At 43.2% G+C, this 13,992-nt stretch overlaps 1 protein-coding gene across 1 annotated transcript in view; it reads left to right on the forward strand.

Moving 5' to 3' along the window:
* Positions 1–724: 724 nt before the first annotated feature.
* Positions 725–13,992, forward strand: part of ITSN2 (intersectin 2) — an 87,777-nt gene continuing 74,509 nt past the window's right edge. The window contains 3 exon segments of the mRNA XM_054970250.1: positions 725–788; positions 8,106–8,198; positions 10,272–10,335. Coding sequence (XP_054826225.1) covers positions 725–788; positions 8,106–8,198; positions 10,272–10,335 — 221 coding nt within the window.

Consider the following 13,992-nt stretch of genomic DNA (forward strand, 5'->3'; position numbering starts at 1 on the left):
AAGTTTAATATCACACACCTATGTCTTGGGATGCTTTGCCTTCTATTAGTCTTTAAGGTGCCTCTGGACTCACATTGCCCTGGCTTGGATGGCTCCGGCTAGCCTGAGCTTGTCAGATCTTGGAAGCTAAGCAGGGTCAGCCCTGGTTAGTACTTAGGTAGAAGACCACCAAAGAAGACCAGGGTTGCTGTGCAGAGGCAGGCAATGGCAAACCACCTCTGTTCGTGTCTTGCCTTTAAAACCGTACAGGGTCACCACAAATCGGCTGCAAGTTGACAGCACTTACCACCACCAGGCTTCTACTAATTTGCTAGTCGAGGATGCATTGGACAGTGGGAGCTGCTATAATATTCTTGCTCCATGTTAACTCTGTTCATATTTTTGATGTTCAAGTACTATTGACGGTATAACCTTCCTCTAAAATATATTTATCTTCTTCCTTTATATCCCACCTTTCTCCTTGGTGGGAACTCAAGAGCAGCTTACGTTGTTCTCCTCTCCTGTATTCTAGAGTCAGGACCACTAAAGATCCTTCCTTCCCGCCCCCCCCCCGCCCGCTCCATATAAATCCATCCTCCACAGCAGAGATGTGACGCCTTACCTTATTTTCTTGTCAGAAGTCTGAGTGTAAAGGGATAGATGGGTTGTCCCCTTGCCCAACAAGAGCTGCAACGCTCTCTGCCCTTGTTGCATTATTAATTGCACTTTTCTTTTTCAGTTGCAGATGGCTAAAAGCTAGCGAGGAGTATTGAGGACCACGATGGCTCAGATTTCCACAACCTTGAATAGTAAGTAGCTTTTTTTATGGTATTCTCTGCAGACTGGGAGCTTTTTGTCTTTCTACAACCAAGTTACTTTTAATAATTCAAATAGATGCTCTGGGATTTTGGTCAGTTTGTGGAAGAACATCTACTGTGGCATCTTGGACATGCACTACATATAGCCTGCTGTATAAATTTGTATGAAGCGTCTGTTAATCTTACAATGTTTTAGAGGTGTGTTACGGTGTAACAGTATTTTGAATATTTGAATGGCAAACTAAATCAGCGTTAATTTATTTCAGCGTTAATTTATGTCACATAAATTGGCACCTCCAATTCAACACTGCGGCTTATGTTAAGATTAAAATGTAACACCAGAGAACATTTCAAAGTGCTCTTCAAATTTTTTCCTTCCAGGAATTTATTTATTATGGTTTCACACTAACTAATGAATCATTCTCTTCTAACTTATCTGAGGAACATTTTTAAAATGTCTGATACAAGTTTATTTTGTTTACTTTATTTATACACTGCCTTCTCCCCAATAGGGACTCAGTGTGGTTTACATAATTCTCTCCTCTATTTTATCCTCTCAACAACCCTGTGAGGTAGATTAGGTTGTGTGTGTGTGACTGGTCCAAGGTCACCTAGCAAGATTCATACCTGGGTCTCCTAGATCCTAGCTTAGGGTTGCCAGGTCCCCCTACCCCCTGGGCAGGAGGTTGGAGGCCCGGCAATTACCTTCTTTTCACTGGTCGCGTGTGCATGCGTGCTCCTAGCCTGAACAATGACATCACTTCCGGGAAGTGACATCATCACATAGGCCATGGGCCACCCTGGGAACATTCCCACGTTCTGCAGCACCCCAATTTGGGCTGTTTCAGGCCCAGATCAGGCTGCTGCAGCCGGTGGGAGCACGACCTAGGAGACACGTTCTCCCCTCCCCTCTGGCCCCTGTAAGCAGGGGTGGAGGGTGGGAGCGAGGGATCCCCCACCCCCAGCAGGGGACTGGCAACCTTATCCTAGCTCAACATTTTAGCTACTACACCACACTGGTTTGCGTATGTAAGTGACAGTCATTGTGTGTGTTGGTTTTAACTCATTGCTAATTTGGAAAACAGGTTTTATTTTGCATATTATTTTATTGTCCTTTCTTCCCCCTGTAAAGGAAGTTTGAACACTCACAGCAAGAGCTGTTACCGCTCTTGAATTTGCTTTCCTATTCCAGTAAATAGTGAGTTCAGAGGAGGGGGCCATACCTCAGTGATAGAGCATGGATCTCTATCTTTGATTCAGTCTCCATCAGTTCTGTTGCAGTTAGCAGATGCTTGAAAACACCTGCACCCGAGTTCCTGAGACTTGCTTCCTGTCATAGGTGTACCAGATGGGCAGTTGTGCTTGCGTGACTTGCATTTCTGCGAAAATGCTGTGAATGTTTAGGACTGAGAAGTCACTATAAGTACATAAAGTTCCTACTTCATAACAAAACTTTACCTCTCTGCCACTTAAGCCCGTCGCCCTGCAAAATAGTTAGTCTGATCATTAGCTTGCACTGAGTTTAGCAGGAATGGCTACCTGAAAGGCTGCTGCACTCCTTTAAATAAAGGGTGTGAAACATTCTCACATTCTTTCCACACAAACTTAATCTCTAGGTACGTGATTGTCCAGCTCAGCAGTTTATGGGGATGTTGGCACTTGGACTGTAAAACCAATCAGCTGTCTTTGTTTGGGGTTGGATAAAATGATGCCTGAATGTTGTAGGAAGTGAACATGGTGCTTAGTATAGTACCGGTCTTACCTGCTTGGCCTGGCAGTAACTCTCCAGATAACTCTGTGTACAGATCACGGGCTCTGCCCCTGAACGGTGGCCCTATTCCCTGTATTTTGGTATGAATGCTGTAAAAACTGGTTTGAATATTTCTTTTCTTATAAATACCTTTTGAGTTTTAATTTATTCCAGATTCTAATGAACTTAATATGTACACATTTCCGAGAATATTAAAACAGGAGGTTTTATCACATACCTTAAATATGCTTTTTTTTTAAAAAACTAGAATATTTGTACACGGAGGTGTTGCTCCAAAGAACCAAGTGTAATGGTTTCTGCAAACCTACCAGGGTTTTTCCCTGTTGCTGACCTTCCAGAATGGTATGGAGGATTTGGCAGACATTATCATCCCTGTATCTGAATGAACAAAGAATTGCCTTCTGCTCACACACTGAGTACTCCCTGTTGTACCACACAGAAGCTGTTTTAAGATCATACTAATAGTAAAAATAAGTATCTGTTTGAGAGTGCTTTCATCTCTTTGCCGGCTGTGTTAACTATTCATGCCCAAATTAATTCTGGCTTTGGGCTTGTGTTTGTAGCCTAGTTTTCTCAGTTGGGGTATTAAAAAACGCATTTGGACTGTAGTGGATAGAGGTTCCCTCCTTTTTTTTTCTTGATAGAAATGTGGCCTGCCTGAGGAGGTCAAGAGAGCCCCCCATGCTCCTGGCTTTCCGCAGATGATGCAAAACCAAATTATTTAAAGTCTGTTTACTCAGATAGGAGATGCTTCAGTAATGAGTTAGGGATCATAGACTTCACCGCTATGTTGCTTTTTCATATCATCTATTGCTTTAAATATGTATTCCTATGTACTACCTGTGCTTTATGTTGTCTAAAGTCAGTCCTCGAACTGATTATGTTCTGTTTCATCATTTCTTCAACTCTGTATTGGATCCTTGCTAATGATATGTCTTTGTAAACTTGTATTTAGTTAACCTGTGGCATTGTTTGTGGAAATGTCCTTGATACTGTATGGAAATGTCCTTGATATTTATTTATTTATTTATTTATTTATTTATTTATTTATTTATTTATTTATTTATTTCAAATTTGTATTACGACCTCCCCGCAAGCGGGCTCAGGGCGGATACCAACATATTAAAAATACAATTAAAATACAATTAAAAATTCATATTCATTAAAAACAACACATTTAAAACAAGATGGTGGACATCCTTCACAGGGAGGGTTTTATACACCGCTTTTTTCCAGGCCGGCAGAGGCCCAGCCTCAGCCACATGCCTGGCAGAACAACTCTGTCTTGCAGGCCCGGTGAAATACTGATTGTACTACTCTCACACTGTGTAATCTGCCTTGAGTCCCAGTGAGAAAGGCGGACTATAAATTACATAAATAAAGTGTGTGTGTCTCTGTGTGGTTATTATCACTATTAATAAACCAACACTCTGGCCTACCCTGTATGCATTGTGGGCCACAGTACAATCCAGCTTGTTGCCATGTTAACCTGAACCACCTTCTTAAGACTAGACTTTCTGTTAGTTAAAGTGACTAGTCATATTTCTGAAAAGATCCCTTTGATCAGTCCATGACTCAAGGAAAACTTTGTGGTTTCTTCGCAACAGTAGCTTCTGTAAGTACAGCTAGCTCAATTACCTTTCAGCAAACATTATGCCTTACTAAGGTAAAGGTAGATTACACCGAAAAAAAGAGTCTTGTGTGCTGTGAGAAAACCAGTTTCAGCATCTTTCAAGCTTTTTCTGACAGGCTTGTGCAGATTTTAGGTCACGTTGCAGGCAGTGGAGCAGAAGATCGCTGACCTTCAATAGCAAATGTGTGTCAAAAGGATATAAGCCCAGATCCGTACTCCTACAATGGCCATGTAGTCTGAATACATAATAAACCCAGAAATCATCAACAAGAAGACTTTTTTTTTTTTAGGGATCCCAGCTCCCGGTAGGGAAATTCTTGGAAATTTGGGGGTTAGTGCCTGGGGAGGGCAGGGTTTGGGGAGGGACCTTAGGTATAAAGCCCTCCAGTCCACCTTCCAAAGCAGCCATTTTCTCTAGGGGAACTAACCTGTGTCATCTGGAGATCAGTTGTAATTCTGGGAGATCTCCAGCCACCACCTGGAGGTGGGCAGTCCTAATGGGGACACAAGAATAGGGAAGGCTGTGCTTTTTGAATCCTGCTTATTAGAGGTACAGGGCCAGGAAAAGGTGGCACCAGCATCTTACGCTGAGATTCAAGATGCGTAACCGTGTTTATCCTCTCCATACCGCCTGCAACCACTAGGGAAGATGAAAACTGACCATAAGGCTAGGGTTGGTGGATGGTGAGAAGAAAGGCCTGAAACGGTAACATTGCATTGCCTGCCCCCAATTTTCTGTATGGAATGCTCAACGAGTATCACTTGTTTTAAAAATTCAGACATTGTCCTAGAGGGAATTGTTTGTTAACATTTTCCCTGAGTTAAAGCTGCAACATAAAAAAGGAATCAGCTTTTCAAGTCCGTGTCTTGAAGTTTCTTGGGGGTTTTACTAAGCGCTATTTTGTATATTAAAAAATTCCTACCTGCAGAGTTCTTTATGAGCAAGGCTTATTTGCAGGCCATCGTGAATGACATTCTGGCATATGCTTTGTTTCAGATTTCTGCAATCCTAATCCTATTGCATTGCTATTCGATGTCTCTTCCTATTGATTGCATTGATTTACATTGTGCGATCCACCTTGAGTCTCAACAAGAAAGGTGGACTATAAATAAAGAAAATGGATTAAACATCGGTTTTCTGAAGTGGGGAAACTGTACTTTATCTGTGACACTTCTGAATTGTAATCCATACAACGTACCACTGCTTCATTCTGTGCTCTATGCTGATAATGCTTAGCTGAAAGAAGCAAATGCCATAGTGAAGGTTCATAGTTTTTTATCATCCCCAGTTTTTAGTACAATTCAATTTATCAATTTGGGGTTAGGGACTATACTGTCTAAGCTGTACCGTTTGGGTACTGTCTGCTGCTGTAGATATGCTCCTACTGGATAGTTCCATGTTACTAAACTGTCATGTTAATTAATTACACTTTAATTCAGAAAAGTGTCACTACTGTGTTCGGCTTTATGCTAATTTTTAAATGTGCTGTTACCATACCCTATTGCATCTATTTTCATTGAATGTTGTGTTGATCATATTGTATTTTGCACTGTTCATGTGATAATTATTAATTTATATTGTATTCACTTGCAGTGTGTAATTTGCCTTGGATCTCAGTGAGAAAGACAGATTATAAATAATAATAATAGTGCTTAGTTTGTTTCTTATGTACTGCAGCTAGCAAGTATGGGGTTTAAAGAGTTCTCTACACTGTATTTTTTTTAGTCAAAAGCCAACAGAATAGATGGTCATACTACAACATATGCTATGAGTCATGTTTCCTGCGTATTCTGTGAAAAGTCAGCAGCAGCAGGAATCTCTCTGTGCACGAATGTTGAAAAGTACTTATAACAATATATGTTACAGATGAAGTTTTTTTAAGGGGGAGGAGGGCAATATTGGAAAATAACAGATTTTTGAAGTAAGATTCTATGAATCATAGAACAGCAAGAGTTCTGCGGACTCACCAGTCAATGTATAGTGGCACAATTGTGACCTAGACTCTGTTTAATTATGGGTATTAAATATTGTGTTTATTTGGTAGCTTATATATGCACTAGCAACAAAGCCCATTGTGGGGGAAAATACAATGGATTCTAGAAAGGGGAGGGCAGGCAGACGGGCATTCCCTCCTCCTCCTCCATCACTGATCCTGGCTGAATGAAGGCAGAGGGTCAGACATGGCCACCTCCTCTGCGCCTGATCCTGGCCGAGTCAAGGGGGACAGCCATTGCCACCTGCTCCACGCCTGACCCTGGCTGGGTGTAAGAGGGGGAGGCATTGCCTCCTCCACCTCCACACCTGATCCCAGCTCGGTGAAGGGGGGCAGGCATTGTCACCTGCTCCACTCCTGATTCCGGACAGGTGAAGGGGCTGGCATTGCCACTAGCTCTGCGCCTGATCCCAGCTCAGTGAATGGGGGCCGGACATTGTCACCTACTCCACTCCTGATCCTAGCTGGTTGAAGGCGGGGGGGGCAGGCATTGCCACCTGCTCCACTCCTGATCCCAGCTGGTGAAGATGGGGAGCAGGCAGTGCCACCTGCTCCACTCATCCCATCTAGATGAAGGTAGGGGGTAGGCATTGCCGCCTGCTCAGCTACTGATCCCAGATGGGTGAATGCGGGGGCAGGCATTGCTGTCTTCTCCGCTCCTGATCCCGGCCTGGGCTTCCCGCCATAGCGCACTCTCTGGAGGTCTGGCTGCCTTATCTGGGCTTCCCTCCACAGCAGCACCCTCTGGTGGTGCACCAGGGTAGGAAGTGAGTTGTCTTGAATCCGCTTAGCCTTTTATATATCAGGATACCTGCCCAAAGGTACAAAGAGAATGGGGTGGGGCCGGAGGAAAGATGGAGGGAGATGTGTTACATAATTCTTCAGAGCACAGATAAAAATAAGATCCGTTCTGAGTGCACTCTTAAAAATCCCATTGGAATGGGTGAGGATAATTCCCAGCTGCTGATGAATTGGTGTACATAAACCTGTACGGGGGACAAGTTACATTCTGTAATGTACAAAGCACTCCAGTTCTTATTAAGTCCAAGCTCAGATCTGCATATGAATTCCAAATTGAGAGCTTCATGCTGGTGCCCCCTTGCTACGATATGGCTACTTATAAATCTGTGCTTGAAATGCTCTCCATTTGGGTTTTGAGTGTTTGCTTTTTTAGTGTCTGGTTTGTGTACATTTAATTCTCTTGGTGCAGGGATCCCCAGTGTGGTACTCGCGGGCACCATGGTGCCTACTGACATCTTTCTGGCACCTGCCAAGTGTTTTTAGAAAGTGGGTGGGAGCAGGTGGGACTTGTGCCCAGCAGGAGTTCTGATTGGCTGTTAGCAGTTTGATTGGCTGTACAGATTTTTTAAAAGTTGCTTCAGCAGCAGCTGTCTCCACAGCACAAGATTTTCACTGCATTACTGTGTGTATGTAAAAAAAATAATAAATAATATGTTCATTTTAAAATGCATCCTAAAAAATTCAAGTTTCTGCCTGAAATATTGAAGTTACTATTAGAATTGTACATAATCTCCCTCCTTGATATTTTTTATGTGGCTCCGCCTCCAGAGGCAGCCATTTTGTGGTTGTGTCCATCCCCATGTATCCAGAGGTGCCTGCAGGCTTAGAGACAGTCCAACTGAGTCTGCATAAATGGTAAAAGGGCTTTGGGGTGCGCCATGCATGTGACAAGGTGGTCTCTGGCATTCACATTATATTGGTTATTCTTTTGTTTGTTTTGGCTGCAAGAAATTGTTCAAGGCTATCCCTGTGGAGTGTGTTATATAAGTACTCCTCTGAAACCGGTGAGGGCACTTTTATGAAGTGAAGGTTGATTTTTTTCCCCCTTCTCTAATTAAACATATATGTGTTACGCATTCTTGAGGAGGCATTTTCCTTTTGCGTTTCAGGAGGTCCAAACGTTTGGGCCATCACCTCTGAAGAAAGAACAAAGCATGACAGGCAGTTTGATAACCTGAAGCCAGTTGGAGGATATGTTACAGGTTGGTGTGTGTTCTTCAGCAGTAAACTGTTGTCTTCTCCCTTACAAATGGAAAACTTAATTCACAAATTTGCCCTGTACATTGTCATTCTGCCTTTCCTCCAGGGAGTTGAGAGCTACACACGTGGTTCTCCCTTCCACACTTCGTCCTATGAGATAGGTGAGGTTGAAAGAGAACAGTTGGCCCAAAATCATCCACTGAACTTTGTGGCTGAGAATATGGCAGCGAGGTTAAAAGAGCTAGCTTATTTCATCTGTACTTGAAAGATCTTTCACTCATGGAAATCCAAGAACCGCAGCCTCAGTTGCAAAATTTTGCACAACAGCCTATAAAATCCATCAGCTGCTTTGGTTATCAGGATACATGTAAACACCACCCATTTATATTATTGCCTATTTATATTATTGCCTATTTTAATTTTTGCTATTTTTTTACTAATAATTTTAGTAATGCTTGTGTTAGTACCTCCTTTATGCTGGTCTTTGACCGCACAATAAATTTGATTTGATTTGATTCACTCACTCCCTGTTATTTTCCAGGCCCATTTCAAGGTTTGGGTTTTAATGCTCAGTCCTAAATGAGCTTGGGCTGAAGTATTTTAAGAACCACCTTCTTTTATATGAACCTGCCTATCCGCTTGTGTTCTCATTGGAAGTCCACTTCTGGAGGATCAGTGGGTGGGAGCTGGAAATTAGGCCTCTTTCTTAACTGTACCAAAATTTTGAAATTCCTTCCTCCTTGCTTCTTAGGCATCAGGTAGTCCATCTTGTTTGCCTTTGCTTTTAAAGATGCTTTTTTTAATTATTACCCCTCGTTTTATCTGCCGGTGAAACCACTAATATAGAATGGCAGATTTACTACATGGACCTTATGACTGAGCTTGTCCAATGCCTCCTGGCTATTCATATGGATTATTTTTAAATGCTGTTTGATCCTCATTTATTGATTTTATTGTCCGCTTCCCTCAGGTTTTCTGTTTGTTTGTTTTTTGTTTATTTTGGGCACACTTGGGAAGATTTCAGCAATTATAATCTTTGATTCGGGAGATTCTCTCACTGAGAACTTCTGAGACTCCCTCTCTGGAATGGTTGTCCTTAATGGGTCAAGCAAATGGTAGGTGGTTGGGGCAGTAAACACAGATTGTGATTTTCTTTGGTGTTTCTGTGTTGGTGTGTCTAACTAGACTTACCACATATCAGAGTTGGCTTCGCTTCCCTCAAGTTTTGATGGGAAATGTAGGCATCCTGGTCTTGCAGCTGTAATGGAGAGCCAAGCTGTAAAACCAGGATGCCTACATTTCCCATCAAAACTTGAGGGAAGCTGACAAGTGTCCAACCTGTGTCAGGCGTCACTTGTAGCTTGACTCTCAGGCTGTTGTGGTATCAGGTCTCTTTAGAGACGACATGCAGTCTGACCAGCAGCCATTGTTGCCACTACTGGCTGTGGAACTTCTTGTGGCAACACCTTTTTCATTTCCTCTCTTCAGGAAATGAGTCTCTTTTATAGAACTTCTGTAAAAGGAAAAGGGCTGTTGTAATGTCTGTAATGGCCTTGTTCATTGTGTATTGTATACTGCTAGAGGTTTGGTCCACTTTGCGTCTTGGTAAGAAATAAAGTCCATAATAACTTAAATTGTGGCACTTCTGTAGGCAGCATTCCCTCACATTTTTCTCGCAAGCTTCTCTTCTCCCACATTGTACAGTGGTATTAGCTTGCTGATCCAAGAGTTTGCAAACGCATGCATACAGCTATGCCTATATAACACTTTCTCATTGTATCAGAATAACAATTAGAGAAGTCGGTCTTTGCTAAATGCATTTTTATATGCCATTGCAAATGGTTGCACTATTTTGATTCCAAGGTCGTCATTATTCATTATTATTTACTATTAGTGCATGGCAGCTAGACCTTGCTTATTAATATTACTGGGGAGATTCTTTACTACCTCTCCTGAGGTCCTGCTCCAAACATTAAAACAATAAATTATCCCTATAAAAACAAGCATACCTTTAAAACAAGCCGTATCGAATTGCCTTCTGACTTCTTCCTTTTTCTTCTGTTCTTTTTACACAGGTGATCAAGCCCGTACGTTTTTTTTACAGTCAGGTCTGCCGCCACAAGTCTTGGCTGAAATATGGTAATATTCTGGGCTTTTTTTAATATTGGAGGGAAAAAATCTCTTATGTACCACTTTGTCGAATGTTTCCATAAATAATGTTGTTCTTTATGATGGTTTCTTTTTCCTGTCAGATTCTTGTCACCGTTTGCCTTGGGTCTCAGAGAGAAAGGCAGACTATGAATGAAATAAATAATGTTTTAATATTTATAATGTTAGGAGTATTTACAGTAAATATTGTGTAGTATAAAAGATAAATAGAATTCATTGTTATTTCTAATGAAACAAAACTGAACGAATGGAGCTAAAAATCTGGCCCATTGATTTGTGTATTTCTAAGGACAGAAAGCAGGAGGAGAGAAAAGTTAATTTATAGGATAGGTTGGCAACCTGTCCTGTAAAAACCGTGACTTGTATTTCAAACATGGAAACAAGCCAGCCCTGTTACCGCTGGCCAGCTACCCCACGGGATGAGACTATTTAAGTAATATTGTATTCAGTGGGCAAAGAAAGAGAGTAGAATAATACCTCTTCCTCAAAAGTATAAAAACGTGGATAACAAAACTTTTCCTCCACAAAATCATCTCCTTCCATGAGTAGATACTGCAAAACGTGAAGCATTATAGCTGTGTGGTGTACTGCAACTCCTAGGGTCTGCAAACAGACATTGAGCAATTGCTGCAACCGAGATGTTTCAACATAACACTAAAGTGCTTAGATGGGAAGATAGCGAGGAGTTGGGTGGGGATTAGAGAATGATTGCACGCGTGTTTAGATTTCCAGTCTCTGTACCTGGATGTTGCATCAGTGGCCAAGGACCTTTATAAAGGAGATGCTTTAGAAAGGCACTGGGGTGAAGTTGGGGGGTGGGGCAGAGCAGTAATTGTGCCATTTTGCTTTAAGTCATTTAAGTGGTGTTCTAGAAACTTGGTGTAGGCTTGCATTCTCCTCCCAGAAATGTCTGTCCTTCCCCCCCACCCACCCCAATACCATTTCTGTAGGAGCTGGCAGGTTTTTCTCCTGGGTAAAGCGGCCTAAGGATAAAATGTGAAGTTTGTTTTGGTTAAGAGTGACCTTGGTTTTGGCTGTAGGGATCATTGTCGGTGCAGCCCGTGCCCCGTTGTAGTTTGTGCCTCAACATTTGGCTGAAGCAGGAGGAAGAGTGCAAGTGCAGGGGGGGCAGGCAGTTTCTCTGGCAAAGTTAACCAGAGGAGATTCAGTAACGGGAGAGGGAAAACAGGCCACAGAAGATCTCTGCTATTGAGAGGAGTGCAGACTTCCTTCGATTGGGAAGAAGAAGAAGAAGAAAGGAGAGCATAGGGGAACCACGGAAAGGGTTTCTTGCCTTTATACTGACAAGAGTCTCAACAGAAAGCAAACAACTTCTAAGTATGAGAACTCTGATTCTGGAAAGCTCATACCCTGAAAATCGTGTTGGGTCTCCAAGGTGCCGCTGGACTCAAATCCTGCTGTTCTACTGCAAACACAACAACCCACCTAAAACTAACTTCTAGGTCTGTCCAGGGCTTTTTTTCTGGGAAAAGAGGTGGTGGAACTCAGTGGGTTGCCCGCGGAGAAAATGGTCACATGGCTGGTGGCCCCGCCCCCTGATCTCCAGACAGAGGGGAGTTGAGATTGCCCTCCGCACCGCTTGGCGGTGCGGAGGGCAATCTCAACTCCCCTCTGTCTGGAGATCAGGGGGCGGGGCCACCAGCCATGTGACCATTTCCAAGAGGTTCCGGAACTCCGTTCCACCGCGTTCCAGCTGAAAAAAAGCCCTGGGTCTGTCCATACAAGGAAGAAGTATTAGTAGGCCATGATTGACTGAGAAGAGGAGAGGAGAGAAGAGAATGAGACAATCCCTGGGGAAAGGATCGAGAGTAAAAACATCTGAGCGGAAAACTGCATAAAAGAAACCCAAGGGGAATTGATGCCCTGTGGGACACAAGCCACAGTATTAGGTAAACATGTCAGGTGACTCCAAGGACCTGGTTGCAGCTCATACTGTTTGAGAAGAGCAACATTTGAAGTCCAGTAGCACCTTAAAGAATAATAAAATTTCCAGGGCATAAGCATTCAAGAAACAAATGTCCTTTCATCAAATACAAAGTATCTGAAAGTTACCTAACGAAGGGTGCTTTCACTCACAAAAACTTATTCCCTGGAATTCTTTTTGGTCTTTAAAGTGTTACCGGACTTATATCTTGCTCTTCTACTGCGCACCAACATGGCTACACACCTGAAGCTAACTTGAGAAGGGTCCTTAGTAGCTTATGGTGCCACTGGAGTCCTGGTCTAACAGCTCTAATCATTGTTTTTGTGACCTCTTCAGAGACACAGACTGGGGGCTTTCGTCCTCCCACCAGCATTTCAGTTCAATGCTAGTTTGGTGTAGTGGTTAAGAGCGCAGGACTCTCATCTGGAGAGCCGAGTTTGATTCCCCACTCCTCCACTTGAAGCCAGCTGGGTGACCTTGGGTCAGTCACAGCTTCTCAGAGCACTCTCAGCCCCACCCACCTCACAGGGTAATTGTTGTTGCGGGGATAATAATGGCATACTTTGTAAACCACTCTGAGTGGGCATTAAGTTGTCCTGAAGGGTGGTATATAAATCGAATATTGTTGTTGTAGTTATATCAACTTGCTCCAGCTCCTTGGACACATTAGGTTCTGCCCTTGTCATTTCAGTGGCTGATTCTGTAGCATGGGGAAGATAATTCTGAGGTGAACTCCTTTTTCTGCTGTGGCACCCTCCACTGATTCTATGAAACTGAGGAACTGTTTGGAAGGTTCAGATGGAATGGTTCTACTTCAGAACCTTAGCAGGAGTCACTGCTTTTTATCATTCGTCTGCACTAACTTCAGGGGTGTGGTTGTATAAAACGTATGGAGCTTCCGTGTACAGAGTCGGGCCGTTGACCCATATGTTGTTGTTCAGCTCGCAACAATGACCCAAGTTCTCAAGAAGAGAATCGTCTTTGCCAGGGCTTTGGTGGAACTCCGTGGGTTGCCCTCGGAGAAAATGGTCACATGGCTGGTGGCCCCGCCCCCTGATCTCCAGACAGAGGGGAGTTTAGATTGCCCTCTGTCTGGAGATCAGGGGGCGGGGCCACCAGCCATGTGACCATTTCCAAGAGATTCCGGAACTCCGTTCCACCACCTTCCAGCTGAAAAAAAGCCCTGTCCTTCTCACATCCCCATTTTAAATCCTTGCAAGAGCCCCTTTGAAGTCTATTAGGCTGAATATGCCGAAGATCAGCCTGCAAGTTGCATGGCAGTGTGGGGATTCAAACCTGGGTCTCCCAGATTCCCTTTTTGACACTCCTGCGCCACCTTGGCCACCAGGTTGTGGTTGGTCTGCAGTCTCACAGTACAGGGTGTCTCCTGCAAAGCCCTTGTTCTGAATCAGCAGAAGCTTAAGGCACTTGGCCTAGCCAGATTAGTCCCATAGCTGACAATCTTCTGGCAATGATAGCTGGAAATGCTGTTCTAGTGTCTGCACAGCTTGTTGGAACAAGCCTTTGGTGGGCTGGTGTATGCTTTTGATTCGCCTCAGGTGACCGATGCTTCATTGAGGGGCACATCTGTTTCTGTTGCTAGGTTTTATTTATTTTAGATATCTTTATCCCACTTTCTCCTACAAAGCAAAACTCAAAAGTGGCTTACAAAACAGAGCGCA

This window comes from Eublepharis macularius, chromosome 1 (genome assembly GCF_028583425.1).
Source record: "Eublepharis macularius isolate TG4126 chromosome 1, MPM_Emac_v1.0, whole genome shotgun sequence".
Lineage (NCBI taxonomy): Eukaryota > Metazoa > Chordata > Lepidosauria > Squamata > Eublepharidae > Eublepharis > Eublepharis macularius.